At 43.4% G+C, this 27,615-nt stretch overlaps 1 protein-coding gene across 3 annotated transcripts in view; it reads left to right on the top strand.

Moving 5' to 3' along the window:
* SCMH1 (Scm polycomb group protein homolog 1) overlaps positions 1–27,615 on the top strand; it is a 369,044-nt gene that overhangs the window by 39,859 nt on the left and 301,570 nt on the right. For all 3 annotated transcript variants that reach the window (XR_014978950.1, XM_085645667.1, XM_085645668.1), the window contains exons 5-6: positions 4,889–4,959; positions 12,105–12,339. Coding sequence is in view for 2 of the 3 variants with exons in the window: in XM_085645667.1 (XP_085501793.1) it covers positions 4,889–4,959; positions 12,105–12,339 (306 nt within the window). In the remaining variant the exon portion in view is untranslated. The remainder of the gene's footprint in view (positions 1–4,888; positions 4,960–12,104; positions 12,340–27,615) is intronic.

Here is a 27,615-nt window from a genome sequence, read left to right on the forward strand (position 1 = left end):
CCATTCCTTACCCCTTCAATGCATGAAATTTGATCTTCAGATTATGGCTCTTTGAACCCAGTCTTAATAGTTGTTTCAACTGTGGTGCATATCCCACAACTTGGAAATTAATGTTGCAATATGTACCAAGCTGGTTATGTGTATTTACCATTTTGTTTATTCTTCTCCCATCATTGGAGCAATTCCACAGTAGTTTGTCACAACGGTGTCACTTAGGTAAAAGAAAAACAAGCTAACAATGGCAAGAAACTTTAGATTTTGATAATTTATTGCTGGCAGGATATAGTTTTCATATCCTGAATTTAAATCTGCGTTTGGCTTTGAGTAGTAATGGAGGCCACACACCCAGCCCAGTTGTGTTATTTGTTTTTCAGATTCAGATTCTCAGTACTTTCAGTCTCAGCAGTTCATGGTAAACGAGAGACCATCTCATTAGAACATTTGCTCTGCAATTGAGTGTTGCACATAACAAACACCCACTTTCCTATTCCTTTGTTCTCAATCCAATTTGTTGAGTAAACTCTTGTGTCAACCACTTCTGGGGCAGACAAAGATTTGAATACTGTCTTAATCTTTTGAAAGATGTGCATTGTTAAATGTTGAGAAGCCCAAGTTTAACTTGGGCTTAATACAAAATAGCAAGCCGCACTTCAAAATAATGAGAAGACAGATATCATTTCAACTGACCAGAGCTTTAATTTGAAAAGGCTCGGCTGAGCATAATGCTAAAATACATACATTTTAGGACCCTCTTTATAGGGGTTTTCTTAATACAAGCCTCTAGAAACTAATCATGTATCAGAAACATGTGCCGGTGGCCGGCAACGCTGGGAGATGCACCGACACCCACCAACCACGCACGCAACCCGGGGTTCATCCTGGACTCATCGCTCTCAATGACCCAGCAAGTCAACGCTGTCTCCTCCTCCTGCTTCAACACCCTCCGCATGCTTCGCAAGATCTACAGATGGATCCGCACTGGAACCAGAAGGACGGTCACCCAAGCCCTTGTCAGCAGCAGGCTGGACTACTTCAACGCCCTCTAAGCAGGAACCACGGCCAAACTCCAGAAAAGACTTCAACGCATTCATAACGCCTCTGCTCGCCTCATCCTCGACATCCCCCGCCACAGCCACATCACTGCCCACCTGAGAGACCTGCACTGGGTCCCGTCAACAAGAGTATCACCTTCAAGCTCCTCACCCACGCCCACAAAGCACTCCACAACGCCGACCCAGCATACCTCAACAAACGACTCACCTTCTACACCCAGAACCGCCAGCTTTGCTCCGCTGACCTCACCCTCATCCCACGCATCCACCGAGCGACCACCGGCGGCAGATCTTTCTCCCACCTCGCCGCCAAGACATGGAACACCCTACCCACCCACCTGCGACAGACCCAGGACCTTCTGACCTTCAGAAAACTTCTCAAGACCTGGCTGTTCAATCAGTAGCAGATCCCCCCCCCCCCCCCCCCAAGCGCCTTGAGACCCTCACGGGTGAGTAGCGCGCTCTATAAATAAAATGATTGAAAAATTATTGATTGACTTTGAGCAAAAACCTATATAATGAGCAGGTGGTAGAATCTTCTCCCAAAGGAAGCACAAGATATCCTTGAGGAGAAGATATCATTCATGAATACAAAACTGAACTCTGTATTCTCCCAAAACCCTGCTTCTATTTGCCAGAACTAGAAATGAGGTTACGCTTTGCTGAAATGTGCCGATGCATAACCTTGAATAAAATGGCTTCTGGGTCTACTAGAAGTATGAAATTTAGCTAGCATATATATAATAAATACTTCAAACCAATAATGTACGGCATCCATGTTTGTTTATAAAATATGTTGCTACATACTTAGTCATAGATATATATCGAATAATTATATTCTAATACATGGGAACATAAAATTATGTTTTCACAGCATCTGTTATTCCTACTCATAAAGCTGCACATTCACAATCACAGTTTTGTAGAACTATTTAAACAATATTATTATTGTATAACTATTTAAGCAATTTTTTTCAAAGTTAAGAGAACCCCATGTAGTCATTCAGTTGGTACTTTGACTTTGCTGTGAGTAGGAAAGCTCATAATGAGCTGCTTTGTTTTCTAACTGAAAAGCATATTTTTGCAGTAATACATACTAGTTCGCTGTGTCTCTGGGAGCATGGCGACACAAAATCTAATAAATGTTGTTTGAAGCTGATCCGTAGACAGTGTGTGAGGCTTATTCAGTTGTAGAAGGCAGCATCTTGAGCACAGCATTTCCTGGTGAATTCAAACCTAGGTTTATGTCCCACTGTGATCATAAAGTGATCTTTACATCATAAAGAGATGAACTTCGTCTAGATGATCCTCAAAACTGAGAAAACTGGGGTTAAAAACATGTGTGCAACGAAAATATTTTGGTACAAATCTGTTGTACAGTACCCTGGAGATAATTGTAACTGTGTATTCAGTTGTGATTTAATATCTGAACACTGACCCTTCTTGCTTTTTCCTCTGTTCTTTTTGTAATTCAGCAAGCTATAACTGTCTTTTCGTTTATTGCTCCGCACATCAAATATGGACTCTCAAATTGATCTCAGTTGTAGCTGTACTTCTATGGTGCCCAGATCATTTCTTTGTCGAAATACCTTTTTGTTTTTTTATTTAAAAAAAATTATATTTAGTACACATTTTCATTATTACAGTCATACATTCTTTTTAGAAATTGATGTCTTCTTTCAATGATTATTGATTCGGCTCCCCCCTCAGTGAGCAGTAGAAAAGGTTATTAGGAGACAATTGATTGTATTTTCTGTGTTAGTAGTGCCATTTATTCCTATGGATCCCGCCAGGTCTTACAAATAAGAATCGAAAACTAACACTTAGTGCATCAGCCTGTGTAACCAATTCACTGGTTGCTTTGGGTTCTTAGGATACCTAACGTTCTGGATACATTTAAATTCCAAGATGGGCAGCTTCCAATTTCGACCTCATATCGTAATTTTAGATCTCCACAGTCAGAATTCATTCATCTTTCAGAATTTTTATCATTGAAAAACACATCTGTAGCTTGACAACAGATAAGGAAGGCTATCTGGAAAAGTGGTCTTTCTTCTGATATAGTTGGGGGATATGTACGAGGAACACCTATGCACCTCAAATAGCTTAAGTTAAAGGCAAAACCATGAAAGGCGAATCAGATTCTTCCTCTGAATTTGGGAACGTGTTCAGTCATATCTTGATCTGGCCATAAATCCTCAGGGCTTTCGTCATTGGAGTGATCCTTGTTAGATGCTGTGGCTATTCTGGTAGACTGTACAAAAAAGGTGCCAAATCCTCATTAATGGCTGCTTTGTCCTCCGACTCATCAGTGATGTTCGGCATTTAGTTCCTGACAGCTGCCCAATTGATCATGTCTTTATCACTGACGACCAAGAAGACTTTGTAGATGAGGCTACATGAAGTGTACATTTTCCAGAGAGTGTATTTTAGCGCCGCAATGATCCTATGATTCTTAAGTGTACCTAAACAAAATGAGTCCCATATTCCTGGATTTAATTCTGAATGAGACAATGCCCAAAGGAGAGATCAAAGAGGAAGGAGAACTGGTTATACACATTGACAAACCAGGTAAATTCTGATGGCTTTTTTGCAGGTATTTAGGACCCTGGCAGTCCAGTTAACCAGTGGCAGATTGTGATAGAGGATTTGCTTGACATCCTGGATAAAACATCTGGAATGTGCAATCTCTAATGTTGTCTCTGAAGCAGAAAAAAAACATGGGTGCTCAGGATTATACTTGCTCACAATCTGAAAAACCAGGATCATACTTTTTCTGGATTCACTGGGCTTAATGATGACTTTTGGAATAAGTGAAATGGTTATGGTGTAAAGAAAATGTGACAGAAGAAATCTGCTAGTATGCAGTTCTTTACGATCCACTTATATTTGTCCAACAAGGTTCTGCCGTATTTGTTTCCCTTCACCTTTCCTGCATCGAGCGGTGTACTGCTGCAATGTGTAGATCTACCAAATTGAATAGGCTTCGACTGAGAAGGTTCTGAAACTCCTTTCCCTTTGTTTGCCAGGTAGTACACCATGTTCTTGTAGTCCATTTGACTCAAGACTGACTTTTGCAATAGAGATGGAACAAAGGTTTTGTGGGCCTTGCATTCCAGCATGTGGATGTTGATGGAACCCATTGTTTCTTTTTGCTACCACAATCTTTGACCACATGGTGTTTCTTGAAAGTCTCCCGTGCCATTATTGAAGATTCTGTTGCCTTGCATCATGCTTTTCTCTAGGTGGTACCAGAGGAGAGGAGGTGGGGCAATGGTGATTAGTTGTCTGTTACTGCAGTATGTTGCTGTTGCACACAGGCTTTTGCTTTTGTCAGTACTAACATCACAGCAATAAAATATTTTGAACACCTCCATCATGACCGAAATCTGCTGAGATCATGTCACTAGTAAACATAATGGCAATTAAAATTACTGCAATGTTATGGAACTTCGTAGATTACAGACTATACACACTTTTGCTAAATTGTGTCTATTTAACACAATTCAGTGTACTTAATAAGAGGGTATTGCAAGCAGAATACACCGGCTTTTATCCATACTTAGTTAAATGATTCATTAGTGTTTGTATAGTCAATAGCAGCCATTTCAAGCAGAGAAACATGTAGCCTATGTATGTTGGACTGTTGAAGTAATAGCTGTCTATTAAAAGCCATTGCCTAGCCCTATTTCTTAACTGATTCTGAATTTGATTTGTGTTATTAAGAACTGGCTTGGCCTGGCAGTCGGTGTATATTATCAAATTATGTTTCATTCTGAACTTTCCCCTTAACTTAAATCTCCTTCATATTTAATTGGTTTGCTTATCAATTGCAGGTCACTTTAGCTGGGACAAGTACCTGAAAGAGACATGCTCTGCTCCAGCTCCTTCCCACTGCTTTAAACAGGTGAGAGGTAGTTTTAATGAATGCGTAATGAGTGCAGAATTGATGCAAGCTCACTTTAAATGTGAATGGGCTTACTGTTTGTGACAGATTCAATACTATGCCAACCCTCCTTCTGTTTTTTTTACTAGGGGATATTGCTGTTGCAGATCAGTTATGTTTGCAAATAAGGTGGCTATAAGACAGGCCTTTTTTAAAAGGTTTAAACAACATATTCACACCCTCGGTCTGATAGCATATATGAGACTTACAGAGGTTGGGAGCAGGTTTGAGAGTAAGCAATTTGTTACGTTCATTGTATGCATAAACATAGATAAACTGGTTCATACTCATTTTAACTAAACTCTGTGTTTTAGAACAGGTGCATCTCAAAAAGGCTTTAAATTTATTGCTCATTCTTTCAAATGTAACAGAAACTAAAGATTATGCAATTTGAGTGGCTTTTTGACCATAGGGTAACACATTCTGTCGTGTCAGTCCATTTTGCAGTGACATTCTGTGACTTGGCCCTGAAGCCAACATAGCAAAAAGAACAATTGATGGATGGAATGTTGAACAGTGTCAAACCCTCACCCCCAGTCAGAGATCTGGGCCTAAATCCATTGTTGTTTTGCTTACCACGCCATTCCAGTTTGGACCAAGCTTTTTGGTCCTGCTCACATGGGAACAGTCCAGCCCGAACTGCCTGGCCAGGTCCTTCCTGTACCGTAAACAAGCTTCCTAAGACCGGTTTCGGGGTATCGCCCCTCATTAGCCAGGATAGCTTGAATCCAGTGGCTTGGAGACCAAGGGACCTGCACCTGGGCATAACAGTCCCACTCGGGGTTACAAATGCAAAAAGAACAATTGATAGGCGGAATGCTGAACAATGTCAAGTACTTATTCCAAGTCAGAGATCTGGGCATAAATCCATCATTTTTTTGCTCTCCACACCAATCCAGTTTGGACCCAGCCATATGCAAAACAGTCTGGACCCTACTCCCCATGAGCATACCTATTTAGTGCACCCTTAAGGGCACACAGACATCCAATGGGAGGCCGGATGAGCCACTTCCAACAGGGGTGGCAAAATATCACATCTGACAAATGAGTCCTGTAGATTGTCCAACAGTCCAACCACCTGTCGTTCTTATACCAGGAAGTGCAGGCTGTGAGCTATAGAGAGGGTACCGTGCTTGGAAGAGGGGACAGGGTGTTATTCCTGCTACTTCTCTGTGCCAAGGAAGGACAGAAGCCACCACCCTATCCTGAATCTTTGCCATTTAAATACCTTCCTAGTCAAAGATAAATTCAAGATGCTTACACTGACCCATGTTCTATCTGCCTGGAGCCCCGATGGTGGAGTGGGACCTACAGGACACTTATTTTCACATCTCCATCCGGCAGGCCCACACATGCTACCTGCATTTCAAGATGGGCCACGAAAACATTCAGCTTCTCGTGCTCCCTTTCGGCCTCACCAGTGCTCCTGCCGTGTTCACAAAAAGGATGTTCGTAGTCGCTGAAAATCTGTGGAGGTCGGGGGTACTAGTCTTCTACCTCGACTATTAACCACTAAAGTCAGGATCACCGCTGTCAGTTGTGGACCTCCCCCTGATGTCAGCAAACCTCTTCATATCATTGGGGTTCTGCAGAAGTCACATCTGACTCCTTCGCTGAGGCCCCCCTTCATCGGAGCCATCGTGGATATGATGTGTGTTTGAGCCCCCCAAGAGTTGATGGCGGTGACTTATGCATCACTACTGGGTTGGTGAGGACACTTTCAGGGAGTTGGAGATCAGAGATCTCTGGTGTCCAGTGGAGACCTACCTCCACAACAACTTGTTGGAGTTGCGGGCGATTCGCTTCATGTTGAATGCCTCCCTTTCCCCATCAAAGAGCGGCTGGTGCACATTCTCCCATACAGTGCCACCACCATGTGGTACTGCAACAAGCGAAGCGGGTGCCTTCCAGAGTTCTGTGCTTGGTGGATCTACACCACAGGATTTCCTTGGTGGTGCTCCACCTGCCGGGGTCTTTGAAACACTAGGGTGGATGAACTGAGTCGACCAAACCTTGTGGATCATGAAATGGCAGTTGTGTCCAAAGCTGATATGGGTACTTTCCAACAGTGGGGAGAACCCTGACTCGAGCTATTCGCTGCTGCCGAGAACAATGAATGTCAGTATTTTTGCGTTCTGGAATTCCCCAGAAAGCTCTCTCGTCTCATGGAGGTGCATAGAGTAGAGCTCAGGACTCCTCTATGCCTTCCTGCCACCACGTTACCTGCACAGGGTTTTGAAAAAGATCAGGAACTGCCAGGCCCACGTCACTTTAATGGCTCTGGATTTGACCAGGATAGCGTGTGCATACAATTGGGTTACTGGTCGAGGGAGTGAAACCCTACACAAGCAGCAGCCACAATTCCTTTCAGTGTGAAACACAAGCGAACCCCAAATTGACCAGTGCTTAACCCTGTGGTAGATTGGCACAAAAGCAGTCAGGCTTAATTTAGAGGCAATGTGTAAAGTATTTATGCAGCACTCAAACAATAATAACGTGAAGACTCAACGCAAGAAAAATCCCAAGCCAATTCAGAAAAATAGAGTAAAATTCAATTAATTCTTTTACACCAAATGTCAAAAATCCAATCAGTAGACGTGCAATTTAAAAAATGTAGGTATAAATAGTACTTAAAGCACAAACTGACAACTGCAATTATCTGGTCGCACCAGACCTGGGACAGAGTCATAAGTTCAGGCTGACCGCGATGGAGTGTGGGCCCATGACAGGGACCAAGTTAGGCCCACTGAACAAAGTACCTTAAATCCTGATTACAGAACATTGCGAGGTACAGTTTTGAGGATGCGTTGTGCAGCGGTGATTTGGGGCTGCGATGCGAGGTCCTGTGTTGAGTATACGTTGCATAGCGCCAGTTTCCGAGGGGCTGCGATGGGAGGTCCTGCATCGAGGCTGCATCACACAGCAGCAGTTCCGAGGAGCAGCGAGGTGCTGCGTCTGGGATGCATTGTGCAGTGGTAGTTCCGCTACAAGGTGATGCAGCTCGACATCGGTTCTGCTTGGTCCACAGCTGGGTTGGTCAGAGCACCTTCTGGCCATCTCCAAGGGTCCAGGACTGGGTGGCACCACTTGGAGGGTAAGACTCACAGTAGTCAGAGTCCAGATGCAGGGCTCAAGGTGGTTGAAGCCTTTTCTGCCCGTAGACTCTGATCAGGAGGCCAGCCTACAAGTCCTTGGAGTCACTCTGGTGGTCCTGGGTTAAAGATGCAGGTCCAGTCCTTCTCACTCAGGCAGCAGGGCAGCAGAGTAGCATTCCTTCTGAGTCTTCCACAGGTCCAGAGGTGTACTGAAGAGTTGGGTCTGAGGGTCCAATATTTATACCTGGTGCTGACTTTAAATTAGCAGAAACTTTAAGAGCCCGCTCCTACAGAGGTATCTAGAATTTTCTGCTTCCCAGCCCTGGCCCCAGCTTGGCTGGGGCACAAAAGACTAGTGAGAACCCTTTGTGAGTGTGCTGAGGCAGAGTCTTTGTATTGGGCAAGTGGGGTAGGTGACTGTTCCACCTCCCACCTCCCATCAAGTCAGAAATGGCCCATCCTGCCCACACCTATTTACACTTAGTCTCACAGTCTGGGAGTAATAAACAAATACCGTGTGCCAGTTACAACTAGTTATGTAACCCAGGATACAGGCTACAGGCACCAAATGGTTAGGACAAGAAAATGGCCATTTTCAGAATTGTGACTTAAAATCCGCCAATGAGGGTTTTAAATTACAAATCTTTAAGGACCAAACTCGATATTCCTACCTGCTCCCAATTGAAAGGTATCCCATATTAAGTGTAATAATGTCACCCAATGTTATCCTATGGGAGAAGTAGGCCTCACAGTAATGAATAACAAATTTAGGATTTTTTCACTACCAGTACATGTAAAACTTAAAAGTACATGTCCAACTTTTTAACTACACTGCACCTTGCACTGTGGGTTATTTAGGGTCTACCCTAGGGGTGACAAATATATATTAAAAAGGGAGGTCTAGAGCTGGCAAAACGTTTATTTTTCCAGTTCGAAATTCCACATTAAAACTTAACCCATGCTGCAACGGCAGGCCTAAAACCTCTTTAAAAGGGCTACTTAAGTGGGTGGCACAATTAACGCTGCAGAACCACTAGTAGCATTGAATTTACATGCCCTGGGTACATGCAGTACCATTTTACTAGGGACCTAAAAGTAAATTAAATGTGCTAATTGGTTGTAAGTCAATTTCACCATGTTTAAAGGAGAAGAGCACAAGCACTGTGCAGAGCCCTAAAGCCAACAAAACCAAATTTAGCAAAAACAGGAGAAGTAAGGCAATACGTTTGGAGGAAGATCATATTAAGGCCGAATTTCTGGGCCTGAGAATCTGCTTTCCGGTTAGGCTTCCACTGCGGGAGGATCTCCTGCCGCAGCAGCAGGTCAGGGTTTTATATCCGAGCTTGCACAATCTGGACCTCCATTCGTATAGTTTGAGCCGCAGCAGTTGATTTGATTTTATCTCCGTCTTGAGTTCCTTGATATCATCCACAAAATCTGGATATGCAGGTCGCTGTGACACGTTTGTAGTTTGGTGTGGTACCAGACAGTCTACCTATTGTACATTAATCTGTCAGATGTGTTGTTGTTTGTTTTGTTTTTGGCCCAGCAAGGCCTTGCTCTGGGCTCTGTTAAATATTACCTATTAGCACTTTCAGCCTTTTTGTTTGCTGGAACAACTGTCCTTGTTCAAATTCCCAGTTGTGATACATTTTATAAAAGGTTTGCAACATATGTTTTCACCAACACCCTTGTAACACCACAGTGGGACTTGAATTCAGTCCTCACCTTTCTGATGTCTACCCTATTCGAACCAGTGCACAGTTCATTTTGCCTGCTCGCCTAAAAAACAATCTTTCTGGTGGCAACAACGCATGTACACCGGGTAAGTGAACTTCAGGATCTCTCGGTTCAGCCTACTTATACATTCTTTTTCTCTGACAAATTGGTACTAAGGACTCCCCCTTATACATCCTTTTTCTCTGCCAAATTGGTACTAAGGACTCATACTGCTTTCTTACTGAGGGTGGTGACACCTTTTCACGTCAGACAAGCTCTCTCTCATCTGTCCTTCTATATTGTGCTTCATCCTTCAAAAGATGAAGAATCCATTGTCTGCATCCCAAGAGAGCGCTCAGCTTTTACAGCAATAATACCAAGGTACATTAGGTGGACGATCAGATCTTTGTGGGTTTTTGTGGGACAACGTAGGACACGATGGTGCAGAAACAGACCATCTTTCCTGGACAGTCCTATGCTTTAAGATCTGCTACGCATTGGCTAAGAAGCAGCCTCCAGAAAGTCTACAGGCTCTGTCCACCAGACCCAAAACTTCTACCACTGTGTTGGCAATATGAGTGCCTTTCCTGGATGGTTATCAGGCAGCTATGGGGGCATCAGTGCACATGTTCACAAAGAACTACTGCCGCAACAGTCAGGTCGGTCAAAATGGCATTTTAGACTCTCTGTCCTGCATGACTTTTTAGTTTGCGCCATTCTACAGACCCACCACTTGGGACGTATTGCTTTCGTATCTATTCCCAAGGTTAGGATACTGCAGGTAGAAGTATCCACTAGAACAAGTAATTTACCTTTGGTAATGCTCTTTTTTGTGGATACTCTATCTAACTCCAGATTCTTCACTGCCCGTCCACCTTTCCATTCTGTGGTATACACCCTTATATCTAAAAAGATCCCTATCTAGGAATCTGCACACTCGTTTGTTCAATCTGTTTCCACAGCTGAATGCATTGACGCGGAGATGCATGGCGCCACCTGCCAGAACACAGGAGCACTGCTTTGAATTTTCCAGATCCAGTCTGGCACCTGGGAATATTCACAAGGTGGAAACTCGGAGGTTAGATAGAGCATCCACCAGAGAGAGCATTACCGAAGGTAAGTAACTTATTCTTCATGTTGCACTAAGTGTAGGTGTCACACTAAACAGAGGTTTAAAGCGTTGGCACAGAGACCATAAATTAAGTATATCAGCGGGTATACTGCGTAGATATATTTAATTTACAGCATTGAGGCGTGTATTGTAGGTGTGAACATGTTTGTAATGGTGTAGGCTATAGAGGTGGTTGATCAGGAACGGTGGTGTCTAGAGTAAAGCTGTTATTTTGAATAGAGAAGCTTGAAATGAGGTCTGCTGGTACTGTTCAGTATCTTAGCTGCTTGTGCATGGGTGGCTATTTGGATGTATGCTATCCCACTGTGTTTGTTTAACAATTCCAACCAGGTGTCTGGAGTCTTGCCACAAATTTGGGTGGGTAAATAAGTGGGGCTCGTTGAAGAGCATCACTAATAGAAAGAAACAGTCATTTATAATTTGTTCTCAGCAACACTATTTGCATGCTCAGTACTATGGTTGTTAATGTTTTCTGTCTTGTAATGATGGAACCTTGTTACTTGTAGACCCCACTTTACCTTGTGATACACCACATGGAAAGGATCTCTCGTGCTACTGACTACATTGATGGTCTATACCAAGGTCTGACATCATGAACTAATGCACTCCACTAGGCCATTGGCTGCACAAGCATGACATTTATAATTACACCTAAGCTGGAGCAAGCTCATGTGCCAAAATAATATTCCGAATGAAACACATTTCGGCTAATCATAGGAGACAATTAAATTGCAAAAAGCAATTCATAACACTGGCCTTCAGAAGAGTTCAATTTCCACGTTTGAAGACACAATCTACACCATGAGTATAATATGAAGATTCTATTTCTTGTACTCATGACTTGTGTACTAGGAAGCTGGGTCAAACCCAGAAGAATCTGAATTGCACCTACTCCCAAAAAACAAACATGCTTAATACACAGTGCAGTGCCAGTCACCAAGTGAGCATGGAACCCTCTCTTCTCATCACCTCATCAAATAATATATTCTCATGTCAGAGCCAACTGAGAAGTGCTTTTACATAAATTGGCCCTTATTGTAACTCTAAATATCATACAATTGGCCAATGTTGCTTAGTAACACATTTAGAGAATGGTAATTTGCAGCAGTGCTGGCAAGGAATGATAAAAATGCTTTGATAATCTTATTTTTCGTTTTTAGTCCTATTCACCACCAACCAATGAATTTAAGATTGGCATGAAGTTAGAAGCACAGGACCCGCGGAACACAACTTCCATTTGCATTGCAACCGTGGTTGGACTGACTGGTGCACGCCTCAGACTGCGCTTGGATGGCAGCGATAACAAGAATGACTTCTGGCGGCTGGTGGACGCAACTGAAATTCAACCTATTGGAAATTGTGAGAAGAATGGAGGAATGTTACAGCCCCCTTTGGGTAAGTGTGCACAGTCTCTAGCAGCACACTGCTGCACAGCCCCAAAAAACTGTTTAGTGAGACACTGTGTCTTCCTATGAGTTTTCTCTGTAGACTGATTTGTATTTACCCACTATTTTCTCCATACAAAGAGCAATTCTTTGTGGACCTTCACTGAGGTTTGTTTTCTATTGCCTTTCTTTGCTTTAAAAAACATAGGTCCGTTGTCCATAAAGCTCTGATTGTTAAACAATTAACCAATATGAATGATGCTGTAAAATGACTTTTGACCTTCTTAAAGTCTGCTGCTCTACATTAGCGTTGAAAAGCAGCGAGGAAGCTGACCCTTAAAATGTTGACCATGGTGAGCCTGCCAAAAAATGGCTGGCGGTGGGGGAAAAAAGGGGGCCCTACAGAGCACCCTGTTTTCTCTGTGCATGGGCATGCATGGGAGGGGCGCATGTTTTGCCCCCCTTTCTGCATGCACCCCCTTTCCTGCACGGCGAGAGACGCTTCCATTGTGGTGCCTTTTCAATAGGCACTGATATGAGACCTCCGCCTGCCCGCCAGACAATGAGGAAACTCGTAATCAGGCGGGCGGCGGTCGACTTTGGCACTCTGGGAGCGGGACGCTGGTGTGGTGGCCGGCTCCCAGACTACCAAAGTCGTAATCAGGCGCTTAGTCAAGATGGTTGCAGATTTTGGCACATGCTTGTCAAGATGCAAAATGAACTGTGTATCATTCATATACAAGACAGCCAGGCAGTCAAAAGATCTGATCAGCCGGGCTTGTTGGCAAATGTAGATTCTGAACAACATTGACGAGCCCTGTGAAACTCCACATTTTAATATGCAAGGCCTTTAAACGATAAGGTGGAATGACTACTGCCTTAGACCAATCTTTGAGGAAAGAAGAGAACCATGCTGCAGCAGACCCAGTGATTCCAATCTCAGTCAGTTGATTCTATGAAGTGGTATGAACCACAGTATTGAATGCCATTGAGGGGTCAAATAAAATCGGGTTGGTGCAGTCACCCTTATCCAAAAAGAGTCCTAGTTCATCAATCGTGTGAGCTAGTGCTTTCTCTTTTTTTGATTGGGATGAGAGCCCAGTTGCCATGAATCAGTTGAGTTGGAGTCTTCCAGGTCTTGAACTACTTGCTACAATGCATTCAGTTAATTTTCCAAGAGCGGGCAACAGTGTAATCGCACTATGGTTTTCTGTCACTTAGTGTTTAAATTGACTTTTTTCAAAAGGGGGGCTGATTACTCACTTTCCAACCAGGGGGGCTATCCCGGTTAAGAGGGGCAGATTCTAAATATGCTGAGTGTTGATGTAAGTACAGGTGCACGGAATTGTGTAAAGGAGACTTGGCGGAAGTCATCTGGAAAGCCAAGCTTAATTTGGCATAAGACTGTGATTACTTCTTCTTAATTGATGGGGTGGTGTGGTCTGCTTGATTCTCGATTCTCTGGAATTATTTTTGGCGCTAATACATTCACTAAGTTCCCAAGTTGCAACCTGCAGAGAATTTGTGTTTTTGTTACCTCTATCTGATGATTCTGTAAAGCAGTGGTCTTTAAACCTTTTAATGCACCCTCCCACCCCCAAGCGGGGGAAAAAAATCAGTCCTTCCCAGAATTTTTCACAATTATTCTATTAAATTGACAATGTTGAAATATGTCTAGACTCATTTTTCACATTGCAGTGGAGTTTTCATACTGTTTTAAAAATGCAATCAAATATATGATTGCCAAACATACTATTCTGGTCAGGCAGGCATTACTAATGTGTAGAAGTATCCACAGTGTGATTATTAGAAATGGAGGTGGGGGCTTTGATGAATATTTGGAGTCCCTTCCCTTTTGACACCTTCTCCCATTTAGGATATAAATGACAAAAGATGTTAGAGATGGCCCATTACAGAGCGGTGTACTGGCACTCGCTTAAAACAAAGCACTGTTATCAGCATAATGCTTCTTTTGGCCAGAGCCTGGCGCCCCCATAAGGTCACTTGTGACCTCCACAGGGAGGCCCGCCACCCAGTTTGAAGACCCCTGCTGTAGAGGATCAGGAGCTCTATTCTTGATAGCATGTGCTGACAGTTAAGATTTTTTGTACGGTCTGAGTTTTGATGTTGGATGGAGATGTTTTTGTCAAACTGCACCCCAAAGTTATTTAGTCTTTGAGCTAAGATTTGGGCTACTCCTAGTTCTTCAACCCAATGTTACACAGTATCAATAAGAACAGTTTACAGATTAAGGAGATGACATAATGAAATAGTGAAAGTCAACGAGATTTGGTGTTTGCTGCAAGGATGAACACACTACAGAAAAGGTTTAAGAACAGCATTTTCACATTTACATTTATATACGGATTTAAATAAGGCTGGCCTTGTCAACGGAAATAGCTCTTCAGGTTTCCTATGTTTTGATCTTCCTAGTTTAGACTCAGTATGGGTACTCAGTTGGAGTGTGAATGCAAAAAGCTTGAATAGTCTGTAGTTAGAGGGTGCACTTGAGGTTTGAGGACAGTAAGTCGGTTGAGGATGATGGAGCATAGAGACACAATAAAGTGTGATGACGTCCAAGAGGTACAGTGAACTATTTAGCTATGTCTGTGGTTGTTAGACAGCCAAGTAGCCAACCTGATGTTCTTTGGGGAAGAAGTGGGCAACAATAGATGTTTTGGCAGGTTACCAAGGCAGTAGTGGCAAAGGGAAAGCTTATTGGAAAGAGAGAAATGTAGTGGAACGGGTGTGACTGGGAAGGAGATGATCCCATTTGTAGTGGAAACAAGAATTAGCGAGTGCTACTCATTGTTTCTCTGAGGAGTGTGATTGAAGGAAGGAGCAAAAGATCAAGGTATCATTTGTGAATGGGTGACAGGAGAAACCAAAGGAGCAAATTATATTCCAGAGGGAGTTGGTGTACAGTGAGAATAGGAGACAGCCCATTGCAGTGGCTTAGGGATCCCAACTGATGAGGGGTTGGTGTTGAAATTGAGGAACACCAGGAGCTGATAAGATTGGTAGAAGCAAGAGAAGAATCAATGAAGAGCTTCATCCGTCTGATGCCAAGGAAGGCAAGAATCGAAATAATTGTGTTGTATTGTAATTACATTTAGATTGCACTTCCTACTCCATTGCAAATGTCTGAAGCGCCCTAATAAACAAGTAGCATGCTACACGTTGTGCTTGATGTGGACTTATGTGGGCACCGTTTTGGATGTTGTACCCAAGTGACCAGACTTGTGCTAATTTCTGGTTTTGATCGCTTAGCAGTGTGGTGGAGGAAGAATGAATGAGAGATAGTGTGCTTAGATTACATAAACTCTCTACTGTAGGTTGACTGTTGCCTTTGAGGGGATGCTTCGAGTGGGGCCAGATGACCATGCTTGTCACTGCAGATGTTCTCCAATTGGGCCTTTCAAACATAGCACCATCACTGCCTAAGACACATAGGGCCTCATGTATATATTGGCTGATGGCCGGTTGTTCTGCCAGGGCAACTGAGTAAATTACTCTGTCACCCTGGTGGATGGACCGCCTGCCAGATTTGTAAATGACCGCCAAGCTGTCATGACGGTTCTGGTCAGTGAAATTTTTAATTTGGTAAATTTTAAGGAAACCCTTAGGGTTTCCTTAAAAAAAAAGTGCATTCTTGGAGTTGTAATGTTGGTTTGTGCCAACTGACCTGCTTGAACTGATTCCTGTGGATACAGTGATTTGTAGAGTGAATGGTGTATGAAAATGCTGCTGGTAGTTTGAGGTGAAAGGTAATAGTAGAAGTGACTGTAGTAATAAAAGTCAAGGACGTTATAGGCGTTCATGAGGGCAACTTTATGATATGAATTTTATGGAAATCTGGTTATGAGTTTATAGGAAAATTGGTAGATACTGAAAGCAGGCCCAGTTTTATCAGGTGGACCAGGCCCTCCCAAGGTAGCCTCCTGGCCCTCCCAAGGCCCATTAGAAAAACATGTGTTCGAGGCATATGAGCTGTAGATCATATGCGTTAGCATAGATTGCCATCTGGTGTTGGGCCCGGATGTTTGCACTTTGTTTTTCTTCGAATAAGTCTTTGTAGTCACGAGGCAGGTGACTCCTCCTTTTGGTGATAGTGCGCATGAGCATCGACTCCATCCTTAGATTGTTTTTTCCGCCATCGGGTTCGGATGTGTATTGCAGCAATCCGGTTCGGTATCGTTTTCGAGCCCCTTCGACGCGCAATCCTCTACCCTGGACGCTATTTTCTTTCGATCGTGGTTCCGACTCGACACGCATCGTAAATTTGTAAAACCTTTGATCGAGAACTTCGATGCGGGCCATTGGGCCTACCCGTGTCGACCACGCCAGCAGTCGATGGAACGGACTCCATTTAAAATATGACCCGGGTGTCGTGCTAAGTTCCCACGCACCGATCTGCACCAGGTTTGCAACCTGTGCTTATCTTTGGAACACGACAAGAAGGACTTTGAAGCGTGTCGATCGTTCCGATCGAAAAGGACTCTTTGTGACAGTCGGGCTCGACACCACAAAATGCAAAGAGACAGCGGCTCTGTACCTGACATCTTTGGAGAAGATTCAGAGGTTCCCCGTACAGACGTAGAGGCCAAAGAAGAAGAACTGGTCTCCGTCTCCGAAGCCGACTCCGACATGGAGGAAGACCTGAACATCACCCCGGGTCAACGTACCGTGAGTACAAATCCCCAGGTGACCACACACCTCAAAAAGACTAAGGCCCCGGCATCATCCCTTCTCTCAAGCTCTGGTCGACACTGACAAAAAGTTTCCAATGCCCTGTCCTCAGTCCCGGCTACGAAACATAAGGACAAGCCTTCCGGCTCAAGTTCTAGCCGGCCCCATTCCGGTACCGAAACACCACTTTCGGCACCAAAACATAAGCAGCCTCATGTGCCACTCCCTACATCTTCGGCACAGAAGACACCTTCGGCACCAAAGGCTACGGAGCCCCAAAAAGCTTCGGAGACTAAATCGTCCACACCGAAATCTTCCACACCTAAAAGCTCTGACCAGTCATCCTCCGCACCGAAACACTCAGAGCCGAAACATCCAGCTCGAAAGATTCAGGTCCTAAACACACCATATGTAAGCATTCAGACTCGGAACCTTCGGAGCACAAGGACCCTCATAAAGCCTCCACGCCAAAACCCATTCCTAAGGGGAAGGACACTCCTTCAAAAGAACTTCCATCTGAAGCTACAGTTTTAGACCTAAAACAGAAAAGACTCAGTATTGACCCCAAAACTAGACAACTTACAGCCACTCTTCCAAAAAAACTGAAGCTAAATCTCTCAGAGGACTGTCCTATCCCTCTGAAAAAGGAGGACATGGGTACTAACCCTTCTCCCCCTTACATACCTCCTTCTCCTCCACCTTATCCACATTTATTAATCACACCATCAAATTCACCACCACCCTCTTTTTCACCTGAACCACAGAATGATGATTATGGGGATGGGGACGAGGATCAGCCACAAGACATTCCACAGGACACTGATCCATGGGAAGATTACAATAAAGCTCCGTATCACACTAATGACCCTGACCTGTATCCCTCCAGACCCTCCCCACCTGATGATAATATAGGCTTTACACAGCTTATTAACAGGGCTGCTCAATACCATGGGGTGGAGTTACACTCCAACCCTCTAGAGGAGGATTTTCTTGTGGAGACATACAGTCTCAGAAATCCACTAATACTTTGCCCATGCTCAAAGACATGATAAAACACGTAGACGAACTTTTTAAGGACCTAGTCAGGAACAGAATACTGACCCCGAGAGTAGACAAAAAATACAACCCGCTCCTACAGACCCTGCATATATTAGGGGACAATTGCCCTTAGACTCTCTTGTCGTATCTAATGCCTGCAAGAGAGCTAATTCCCAAACTACAGGCGATGACCCTCCTCCTGATAAGGAGTCTAAATTAATAGATGCACCAGGTAAACGAGTGGCCTCACAGGCTGCTAACCACTGGCGAATCGTCAATGCTCAGGCCCTGTTAGCACGCTACGATAGAGCTCACTTTGATAAGTTAGAAAAAGTCATCCAACACTTGCCTGATGAATACAAAACAAAGGCTAATGACCTCATTCAGGAAGGGAAGCTTATCACTAATACTTCAATAAAATACGCACTGGATGCAGTAGACACAGCATCTCGTGCCATCAACACAAGTATACTACTACTCAGGCATACTTGGCTTCGAATCTCTGGATTTAAGCAGGAGGTCCAGTCCTCCATACTCAATCAGCCCTTTAATAAAGAGCATCTTTTTGGGCCAACAGTCGACACTTCAATCGAAAAGATGAAAAAGGACACTGTAACTGCTAAGTCCATGTGGGCCTTACAGTTACCTTCCAGCAGGGGTTCCTTTCGCCTCTCCTTTTATAGAGGTGGCTCAAAAACAGTGTAGTCAAAGACTCCCTTCTCCTCCTATAAAAACAACTAATCCACCTCCTCCAGAGGTTATTTTCGAGGAGGCTACAGAGGAAATAATAACAAGGGACGAGGCAGAGGTAAAGCCACCCGCACTTCGTCTGCCAATAAACAATGACTTCCCTCCACTACCCCTGATCATTTAACACCTGTCGGGGGACGACTCTCACAGTTCCTACCAGTCTGGAATTCAGTCACCACAGGCAAGTGGGCATTACAAATTATCTAGTATGGTTATTGCCCGGAGCTTACATGTACCCCCCCCCCCCCCCACAACTCTCCTTCCAAAAGAGTGTGCACTGTCACCAGAACACCTCATACTCTTAAAACGAGAGGTTCTCTCCCTGTTTCAAAAACATGCAATAGAACCAGTCCCATTACATCAATGGGGGATGGGTGTGTACTCCCTATACTTTTTATTTCCAAAAAAGGATGGCTCTCTCAGGCCTATATTAGACTTCAGACAGCTAAACCTCTATATTCAGTCAGATAATTTCCACATGGTCATACTACAACAAGTGCTCCCACTGCTTCAGCAAGGCGACTTCCTTTCCACTCTAGATTTAAAGGACGCCTACTTTCATATTCCCCTTCACTCAGCTCACAGGAATTATCTCAGGTTTGTGGTGGACGGGCAACACCACCAATTCAAAGTTCTCCCGTTCGGGGTAACTACAGCACCCACAGTGTTCACCAAGTGTTTGGCAGTAGTCAGAGCACACTTGAGAAAACAGCACATTGATGTCTTCCCTTACTTGGCCGACTGGCTAATTAAAGCCAACTCACAACACAGCTGCATACAACACACTCCCAAAACATTTCAGCTGCTTCACCACTTGGGATTCACTGTAAATCTCACCAAGTCTCAACTCCAAAAAACAACAATACCTGGGAGCCATAATAGACACTTGCAAGGCTCTAGCATACCCCAACCCTGTCAGAATACGCAACATACAAACTCTGATATCACAATTTCAGCCTCAACACTCATTAACAGCTCGAGTGTTCATGAAACGCATCGGAATGATGGCATCTTGCATTCTAATCGTTCCTTACGCAAGACAACAAATGCATCCCCCACAGGAATACTTAGCACATCACTGAAACCAGGCTCAAGGTCAGTTAACCAATCTGGTGTTGGTGGACGGCCACACTCATCGCTCTCTGCAGTGGTGGAATACACAAAACCTTTCCAAAGGGCGGCCATTCATCGACCCGGTGCCACAGATAGTGCTCACAGCACACACATCCCTCGCCCATTGGGGAGCTTATCTTCAAAAACATACAATTCAGGGCATGTGGACTCTACAACAGAAACTACTCGACATAAACCATCTGGAACTGCTAGCAAGTTTTTCTAGCACTGAAAGCTTTTCAGATACATCTACAAGGCAAAGCTGCCCTAGTTCGTACAGACAACATGACAGCGATGTACTACATACAAAAACAGGGAGGGACACACTCTGTACAGCTCTCACACCTAGCTCAAAGCATAGAGATGGGCCATACCTCAACAAAATATATCTCCTTGCAGAACATCTCCCAGGAGTAAACAATCAAATTGCAGATCTCCTCAGTCGTCAAAGACAACAGATCCACGAATGGGAACTACAACCTCAAGTTCTTCTCCCATTTTTCCAAATGTGGGGCTACCCAGAAATAGATCTGTTCGCCACACACCTCAATGCAAAATGCCCAAACTTCGCGTCCATGTATCCACACCCATTGTCCAAAGGCAATGCGCTATGGATCAACTGGTCAGGGATATTTGCTTACGCTTTTCCACCTCTCCCGCTAATTCCATTAGTGGTTCGGAAGCTCAAACAACACTCCCTCACAATGATTCTAGTTGCTCCCATATGGGCTCGACAGCCATGGTTTACAGCACTGTTGGAATTATCACTAGTTCCTCATCAAAAACTATACCTCTCCCCCAAGCTTCTCACTCAGAACCAGGGAGAGATAAGGCATCCAGATCCCAGTCAACTCAACCTTTCGATCTGGCACCTGAAATCATAGAGTTTGGCTATCTTAATCTTCCGCCAGACTGCATGAACGTCATTAAAGAGGCTAGACGCCCTACCACAAGAGCATGCTACGCAGCAAAATGGAAACGATTTGTAATTTATTGTAATAACACTCAAATCAATCCACTTAATTCTTCAATTCAAAACATAATTTGTTATCTATTACACTTACAATGGGCTAACTTAGCATATACATCAATAAGACTGCATCTTGCTGCAGTAGCAACTTACCTACAAAACAGACAACACTTGTTCTTTTTTCGTGTACCCGCTATTAAAGCCTTTATGGAAGGACTCAAAAAAATTATTCCTCCTAGATTTTCACCTTCTCCCGTGTGGGATCTTAATATAGTCCTTACAATATTCATCGGCCCGCCATTTGAGCCTTTGCACAAATGCGAACTACAGTTTCTGACTTGGAAGGTAGCCTTCCTTTTAGCCATCACATCTCTTAGAAGAGTTGGTGAGCTACAGGCACTAACCATACAAGAACCATTTTTACAAATTGTCAAAATAAAGTGGTTCTTAGGACTGACCCAAACTTTCTACCCAAAGTCGTTTCTGCTTTCCATCTCAACCAGTCTGTTGAGTTACCCGTGTTTTTTCCTCAACCAGATTTCGTGGCAGAACGTGCTCTTCACACATTAGATGTGAAAAGAGTGCTACTTTATTACATTGAAAGAACCAAGTCTTGTAGGAAAACTAAACAACTTTTTGTTGCTTTCTCACCACCACATGAAGGCAATACCATTTCAAAAGCAGGTATTGCACAGTGGATTGTTAAGTGCATCCAAATATGCTACCTTAAAGCTAAACGCATCTTAACAATTCCCCCTAGAGCACACTCGACATGCAAGCTAGGGGCTTCTTTGGCATTCTTATTGAACATACCCTTAGATGACATCTGCAAAGCTGCAACATAGTCTACACCACACACATTCACAAAGCACTATTGTGTAGATGTGTTTGCAAAACAACAAGCTAGTGTGGGCCAGGCAGTTTTAAAAACACTATTTCAAACCACTGCAACAGATACAGGTTAGCCACCACGGGGAAAATAACTGCTGTATAGTCTATGCTAACTCATGTAATCTACAGCTGATATGCCTCGAACGGAAAATGCTACTTACCCAGTATGCATCTGTTCTTGGCATATAGAGCTGTAGATTCATTTGCACCCACCCGCCTCCCCGGGTACCTCTATCTGTTGCAGTAATATCTTACTTAGATGCATTTTACATGGACATCTCTTTACTACTCTTACTAACTCCATCATCACCCGTATTGGCAAAACAATCTAAGGATGGAGTCGATGCCCAAGCGCACTATCACCAAAAGGAGGAGTCGACTAACTTGTGACTACAAAGACCTCTTAGAAGAAAAATAAAGTGCAAACATCCGGGCCCAACACATATGAATCTACAGCTCTATAGGCTAAGAACAGATGCATACTGGGTAAGTAGCATTTTAATTCTGGGACAGGGATGATCTCCATGCGGATGTTGGCTGATAACACACGCACGTGAAAAGCAGGGATACCTGTGACACGTCTATTGTATTGAAAGAAGCCCGCAAGCTCCCTATACACAGGGCTTAAGAGATGGCATATGGCCAGAGCCACTGGGATTTTGTGATTCTACTTGATGTGGTGATTTCCGGATTGGCCACGCTTACCTCATATTCTATCATCTTCTACAATTTTGCAGAATAACCCCCAAAAATGTCTTCTAGCTCAAATGTATCAAAAGTTACTAAAAACCCTACTGCATTTGTTGCCTTCCCAAGTGGTAGACCATTTGTTACGAAGAGGCAGATCACCTTCCTTTTTCTGATTGCTGTATTTAGGTGTAAAACTTATATTAATATGGCAAAACCTTTGCACAAACAGTGGTAACATGCATAAAAATAAGAAAGTGGTGAGTACTGTTTTAAAAGATACCACATTATGCCTCAGAATTTGCCTTTTCTTGTCACATAATTTAGTACACGCTGCCATATAATTTTATCCTCCCGTGGCAGATAATTACAGTGGCCAAGTATATGGCAGAAACAATCTGATAGGGGTTTGGCATCCCAGAAAAAGTAATTGAAAATACGCAGACAATCAACCTGTATCCTAGTGGTTTATGTTCTTGCTGCTGTGACCCTATTAACTTGTGGCACTATATGAAAAAAACACAGTCAGTGCCACACATTTGACTTTTCTGTATTGAAATTTTCTGTTTTTTGGGGGTTTTAAAAAAAAAAAAATACATTTTTATTGAGTCATGAGAAGTAATAAATACAGGAACATTACATTGCCGGATTGTAAAGGTAAGATATTGTAATGTAAAAGATATACTAAGAAATATGTTTTCAAAAGAAAAAGCATACTGAGAAAGCAATGTAAAATCAGATAATATAGTTTTAGGATAAGAAAGAAGAAAGAAAGAAAGGGAAAAAAAGGGGAGCAGAAATAAAAAAAGGTAATTACATATGGCTTTGGGAGAATAAAGTGTAGAAGCAATTGGATACTAAATTTGACAACATTTTAAAGAAGTGAACTGTATGCAGTACAATAGAATAAATAACTTGTAAGAAAATATGTCTTAAGGAGTATACAATCAGGTAGACAAAGGCACATGTCCCATAGCCCCATGTTTGGGTAAGCTTGATAGATAACTGTAATAAATCAGTAGCCTGTGATTATAGCAAACTAAGTTCACTATGACAGAAGAGTAGGCTTGTTAGTCGATTTCCAATTGGAGGTGATAATAGAAATAGCTATAGACAGCAGTATGTCATGTAATTTACCAAGTGCCTTATTCTGGCTCCAAAGGTCGAGAGCACTACCTAAGAAAAGTAGGTTTTGTGTAAAGGGTACGGGTATTTGAGTAATGTCAGTAATACTATTCCATACAGAAAAACAGAATGTAGACAGAGTTGGACAGGAAAAAAAACATATGGAAGTCTGTACCTAGTTGGGTACGGCATTGCCAGCAAGTAGCAAGTATCATGTTGTGTAAGTTTGAGCTTAAAAAATGAGGACAGGAGTATAGAAAAGACTGTTATAGAAGAAGTATAGTTTTTACGTGAGACTAGCAGTGGAGTACATTTTCATCCATATTTTATCCCAAATAGAGATTGGCCAGGAGAGACAAAAATCAGTCTCCCCTAATGTCTTAATATGTGTTTTGGTTCCATTAGGGTCAGGTGTGATCAGGAACTTATAGGTGTAGGCCACTTTTGAGTGGATCGTATTGGCAATAGGGTAAGAAGGGGAGCAGGGATGAGATGGGTCTGGAGGAAGTTGTTGTAAAATAGTATTATGAATTTGATTCCAAAGTTCATGATATTGGGAGTTCTGATGGGAGTTTAGATTGTAAATGAAGATAGTTCAGAACAGGGAATGGGGGAGCCAGCATTATAAAGTTGAGAAATTAGTATGATGCCTTTGTTCATCCAGGTCTTCCAGAATAAAGGTCTCCCTCCTTTTTAGGTCTCGGCTAGCGATGGCTGCGCTTGCGCAGTCTCGCTCGCGAGAGATAATGACTTGGGAGAAGAGGGGCTTGAACCCGCCCCTCTTCTCCCCTGTTCTCCATTGGCTGGCCTAGTAAATGCTGGCCAGCCATTGGAGAAGTGGTCCCGTCACTCCAATAATGCCCCGTCCTTTTCGGATCGGGGGGCGTGTTTTTTGCGAAAAGTCTCAGGGAGGAGACAACAGCAAAACACGCCCCCGAATCCGAAAAGGACACTGCGTTTCTCCGAGGCATTTCTTCTTGACCTCGGAGAAAGGCGGTGGTGTGCATTTTGCTCTGCCTTGTTCCTCATATCGATTTACTGTAAAGCGCTCCAGTACCTCTGATTAATACCCGCGCTATTTAAAAATGTATAAATAAATAAAATCCCCGTCCCTCTTGTAAAATCTCTTTGCTAGAATGTAGTTTATGTGGTAAATGCACTCCGCATCTCTTTAAACACCTCCCTTTCAAGGGCGCCCAAAAGTTGCGTGTGTGCATTTTTCGGTTAAGGGGGTCTGTACAAAAAAAATCTGCAAATCCACCCACTCATTAGGACTTCCGAGAAAGACGTCGCTTGGGCTTTTTAATAATTTGTACCGTCTGTAAAACTCTTTTGCTATGAGCATTTTAATTGCCTGCTACTACAATGCTTGACAAAGGCTTGATGGCGGCGCTATTTAAAAACAAATACTGAAATTATAAAGTCAGTAGCCGAGCCAGTAAAACTGCTTGCCTTCTCGTTCAAGTCACGCTCACAGTGAGATTTCAGCAATATTCGTTTTCACGAGCGGGCCTCGACTCAGAACCATTCTTGGCGCTGTGCTGCTGGGGCGCCAGGGAGGCGGTCGCTGGATCAGACATCTCCGCCGCCCCCCTCCCCCCCCCCCCCCCCTCCCCCGTCCAAGCTCAGGCCTCTCAGTTCAACTCCTCCCGCAGGAAACACCTGCAGGCGTACCCCGAGGAGGGAGAGGCGGGGGGCTCTGGAGCAGGCCCCCCATACCCACACCTCCACACCTGAGAAGGAGGCCAGCGGCGGGGTCTGGCGTCCCTTATCCGCCATCAGCGCTATCTATCATCAGCCAGCCCCCTCCGAGGGCCAGCTCGGCCTTGAGGGGCATCGTGACACGGATGGGCGTCGTGACATGGTACTCCCGATCACAGCAACAGAAGAAGTCACTCCAGACCTTCAAACGAATGTTTACCCACACAGATGGCAAAAAATAGAACAACGATAGGGTGGAGGGAGGTGGAAACAGGAGGGAAGCATAGGGTGGGGGAGGGGGTGGAAACAGGAGTGCAAGTGGGGGAGAAAGGAGGACAGGGCTGGACTGGTCTACAGGGAGGGCGGGACTGGCAATGCAAGAGGGCAGAGGGGTACTTCCAGGACAGGACTGGCCGTGGGGCACAGGGGGTGGCCTTGGTGCGCTCACAGACAGAGGCTAACAAGACATGACAAGCATTTACAATGCAACGGTCTCGGCATTGTTAAAGTTAGAGCTATTGCCATTGCTCATGACAATGCCGTTTCTTTAAATGTTTTAAAAACAAAAACATAAACAAAAATAATGTCATGAGCAATGCCAATAGCTCTAACTTTACCAATGCCGAGACCATTGCATTGTAAATGCTTGTTTTAGAGAGTGATTGTACCAGATTGGACTGTTAAGTAATTGATCAATGTGGGACAAGGTGAAAACATAGTAAGGTTTGAGAAGAGTGCAGGCATGAGAAATGGTGTTGGGAAGCCATCAAAAGAATGTGTTTGTGTGAAAAAGGTGCTATCATAGCTTGTTCCAAGGAGAGCCATAGCTTCGGAGGGTTGTTAGTCGATGGAGACACGTAAAAGATTGGAGTTACTTGATGCCAAAAGCCTTGTGATAGATGACAAGTCAGGGAAATTAACACTTACTCTAGATTTCAAAACCTTTAATCTTGATATAGGGAATCAAGGAGGTACACAATGCCAAAGGAATTTGGAAATAATTTTGGGAATTGCACCAAAAAAGCTTTTGGGTAAGTGGATAGGGAGCATCAGAAGATGAAAATTTATAATAGGAAGAAGCATCATTTTAATTGTATCAAGCCGACCCTACCAGGAAAGATATAATGGAGACCATTTTTGAGAAACAGTTGATAATCTTTCTGATAAGATTTCTGAATTAGTTATAACAGTATCTTTGAGAGTTTTCTCATACCATATTCCTAAACATTTTATCATGGTAGGGTTCCAGGAAAGTCCTACTTCTTCGAATATAGCTTTAGAGCAGTATTTATTTAAGGAAAGTACTACCGTTTTATCCATGTTTGATTTATATCCTGATACTGCAGAATAAAGAGCAAGTTCATGGAGGAAAGCAGGAAGAGATCTTTCAGGGCAGGACATAAATAAAAGAATGTCATCTACGTAGGCTGCAAATTTGATATGGGTGCCATGAATGTTGAAACAGTAGAATCTGCAGAGGTTCTCAATTGGCGACTTTTCTAAGTTTCACTAACAGAACACAGCATGGGCGGAGCAATGCTATTTCCTGTTACACAGAGAACAGTATTGGCAGCTATTCAGTGGCAGAACTGCCACTTTCCTGCCTACTCCCAATCTCCAGGGGTGCTAGCTGAATCTAACATAATTAGAAGGAACTTAAAGCACAGACGCTACCCTTTGGGGCGCAGAGAACTGTACACTTATTCTCTCCTTACAAATTCTCTCTTTGTGTCACATATATAGAAATGGATTCAAGTGCTGGGGTAACCCCTCAGTCCCAAACCAATAAGATAATATAGCGGGCTAATGGTCTTGCAGCCAAGATATTCCTACAATCTGTGGCTTCAAAAGTTCAAATATTGCTACTCAGCCTTTCATTTTATTTTAGATTCAAGATTAGGACAGAAGGCATTTTAAAACATGTGTATGTCCTGCCATCAATATAACAATGTTGAGCCTCTAGGTGTGCCGGATCCCTAATAAACAGCAGAGCCAATTGAGCTTCAAATAATTGTGTTTTGGCATGTTTTGAAAAGACACAGGAAATAACCATGGTTAGACCACTAATTTTATTAACTGTCCATTAACTCGCAGCTTTGGATGTGGTGATGTCCTTTCGTCAGAAGTCCTTAAAAACCCAGGTCCACAACTACCACACTTTGACTCCAAAGGGTAGTGAACTTAATGAACAATTCTAGAATCTTGACTAGAGGAAATTGTGATGGGAAGAGATGAGAAATGGAGGGTATTTAAAGGAGAGTGTGACGATAGAAAATATGAGGACAGAGAAAAAATAAAGGATAAGAAAAAAGAATGGTAAGG

This window comes from Triturus cristatus, chromosome 3_1, assembly GCF_964204655.1.
Source record: "Triturus cristatus chromosome 3_1, aTriCri1.1, whole genome shotgun sequence".
In the NCBI taxonomy this organism is placed as follows: Eukaryota; Metazoa; Chordata; class Amphibia; order Caudata; family Salamandridae; genus Triturus; species Triturus cristatus.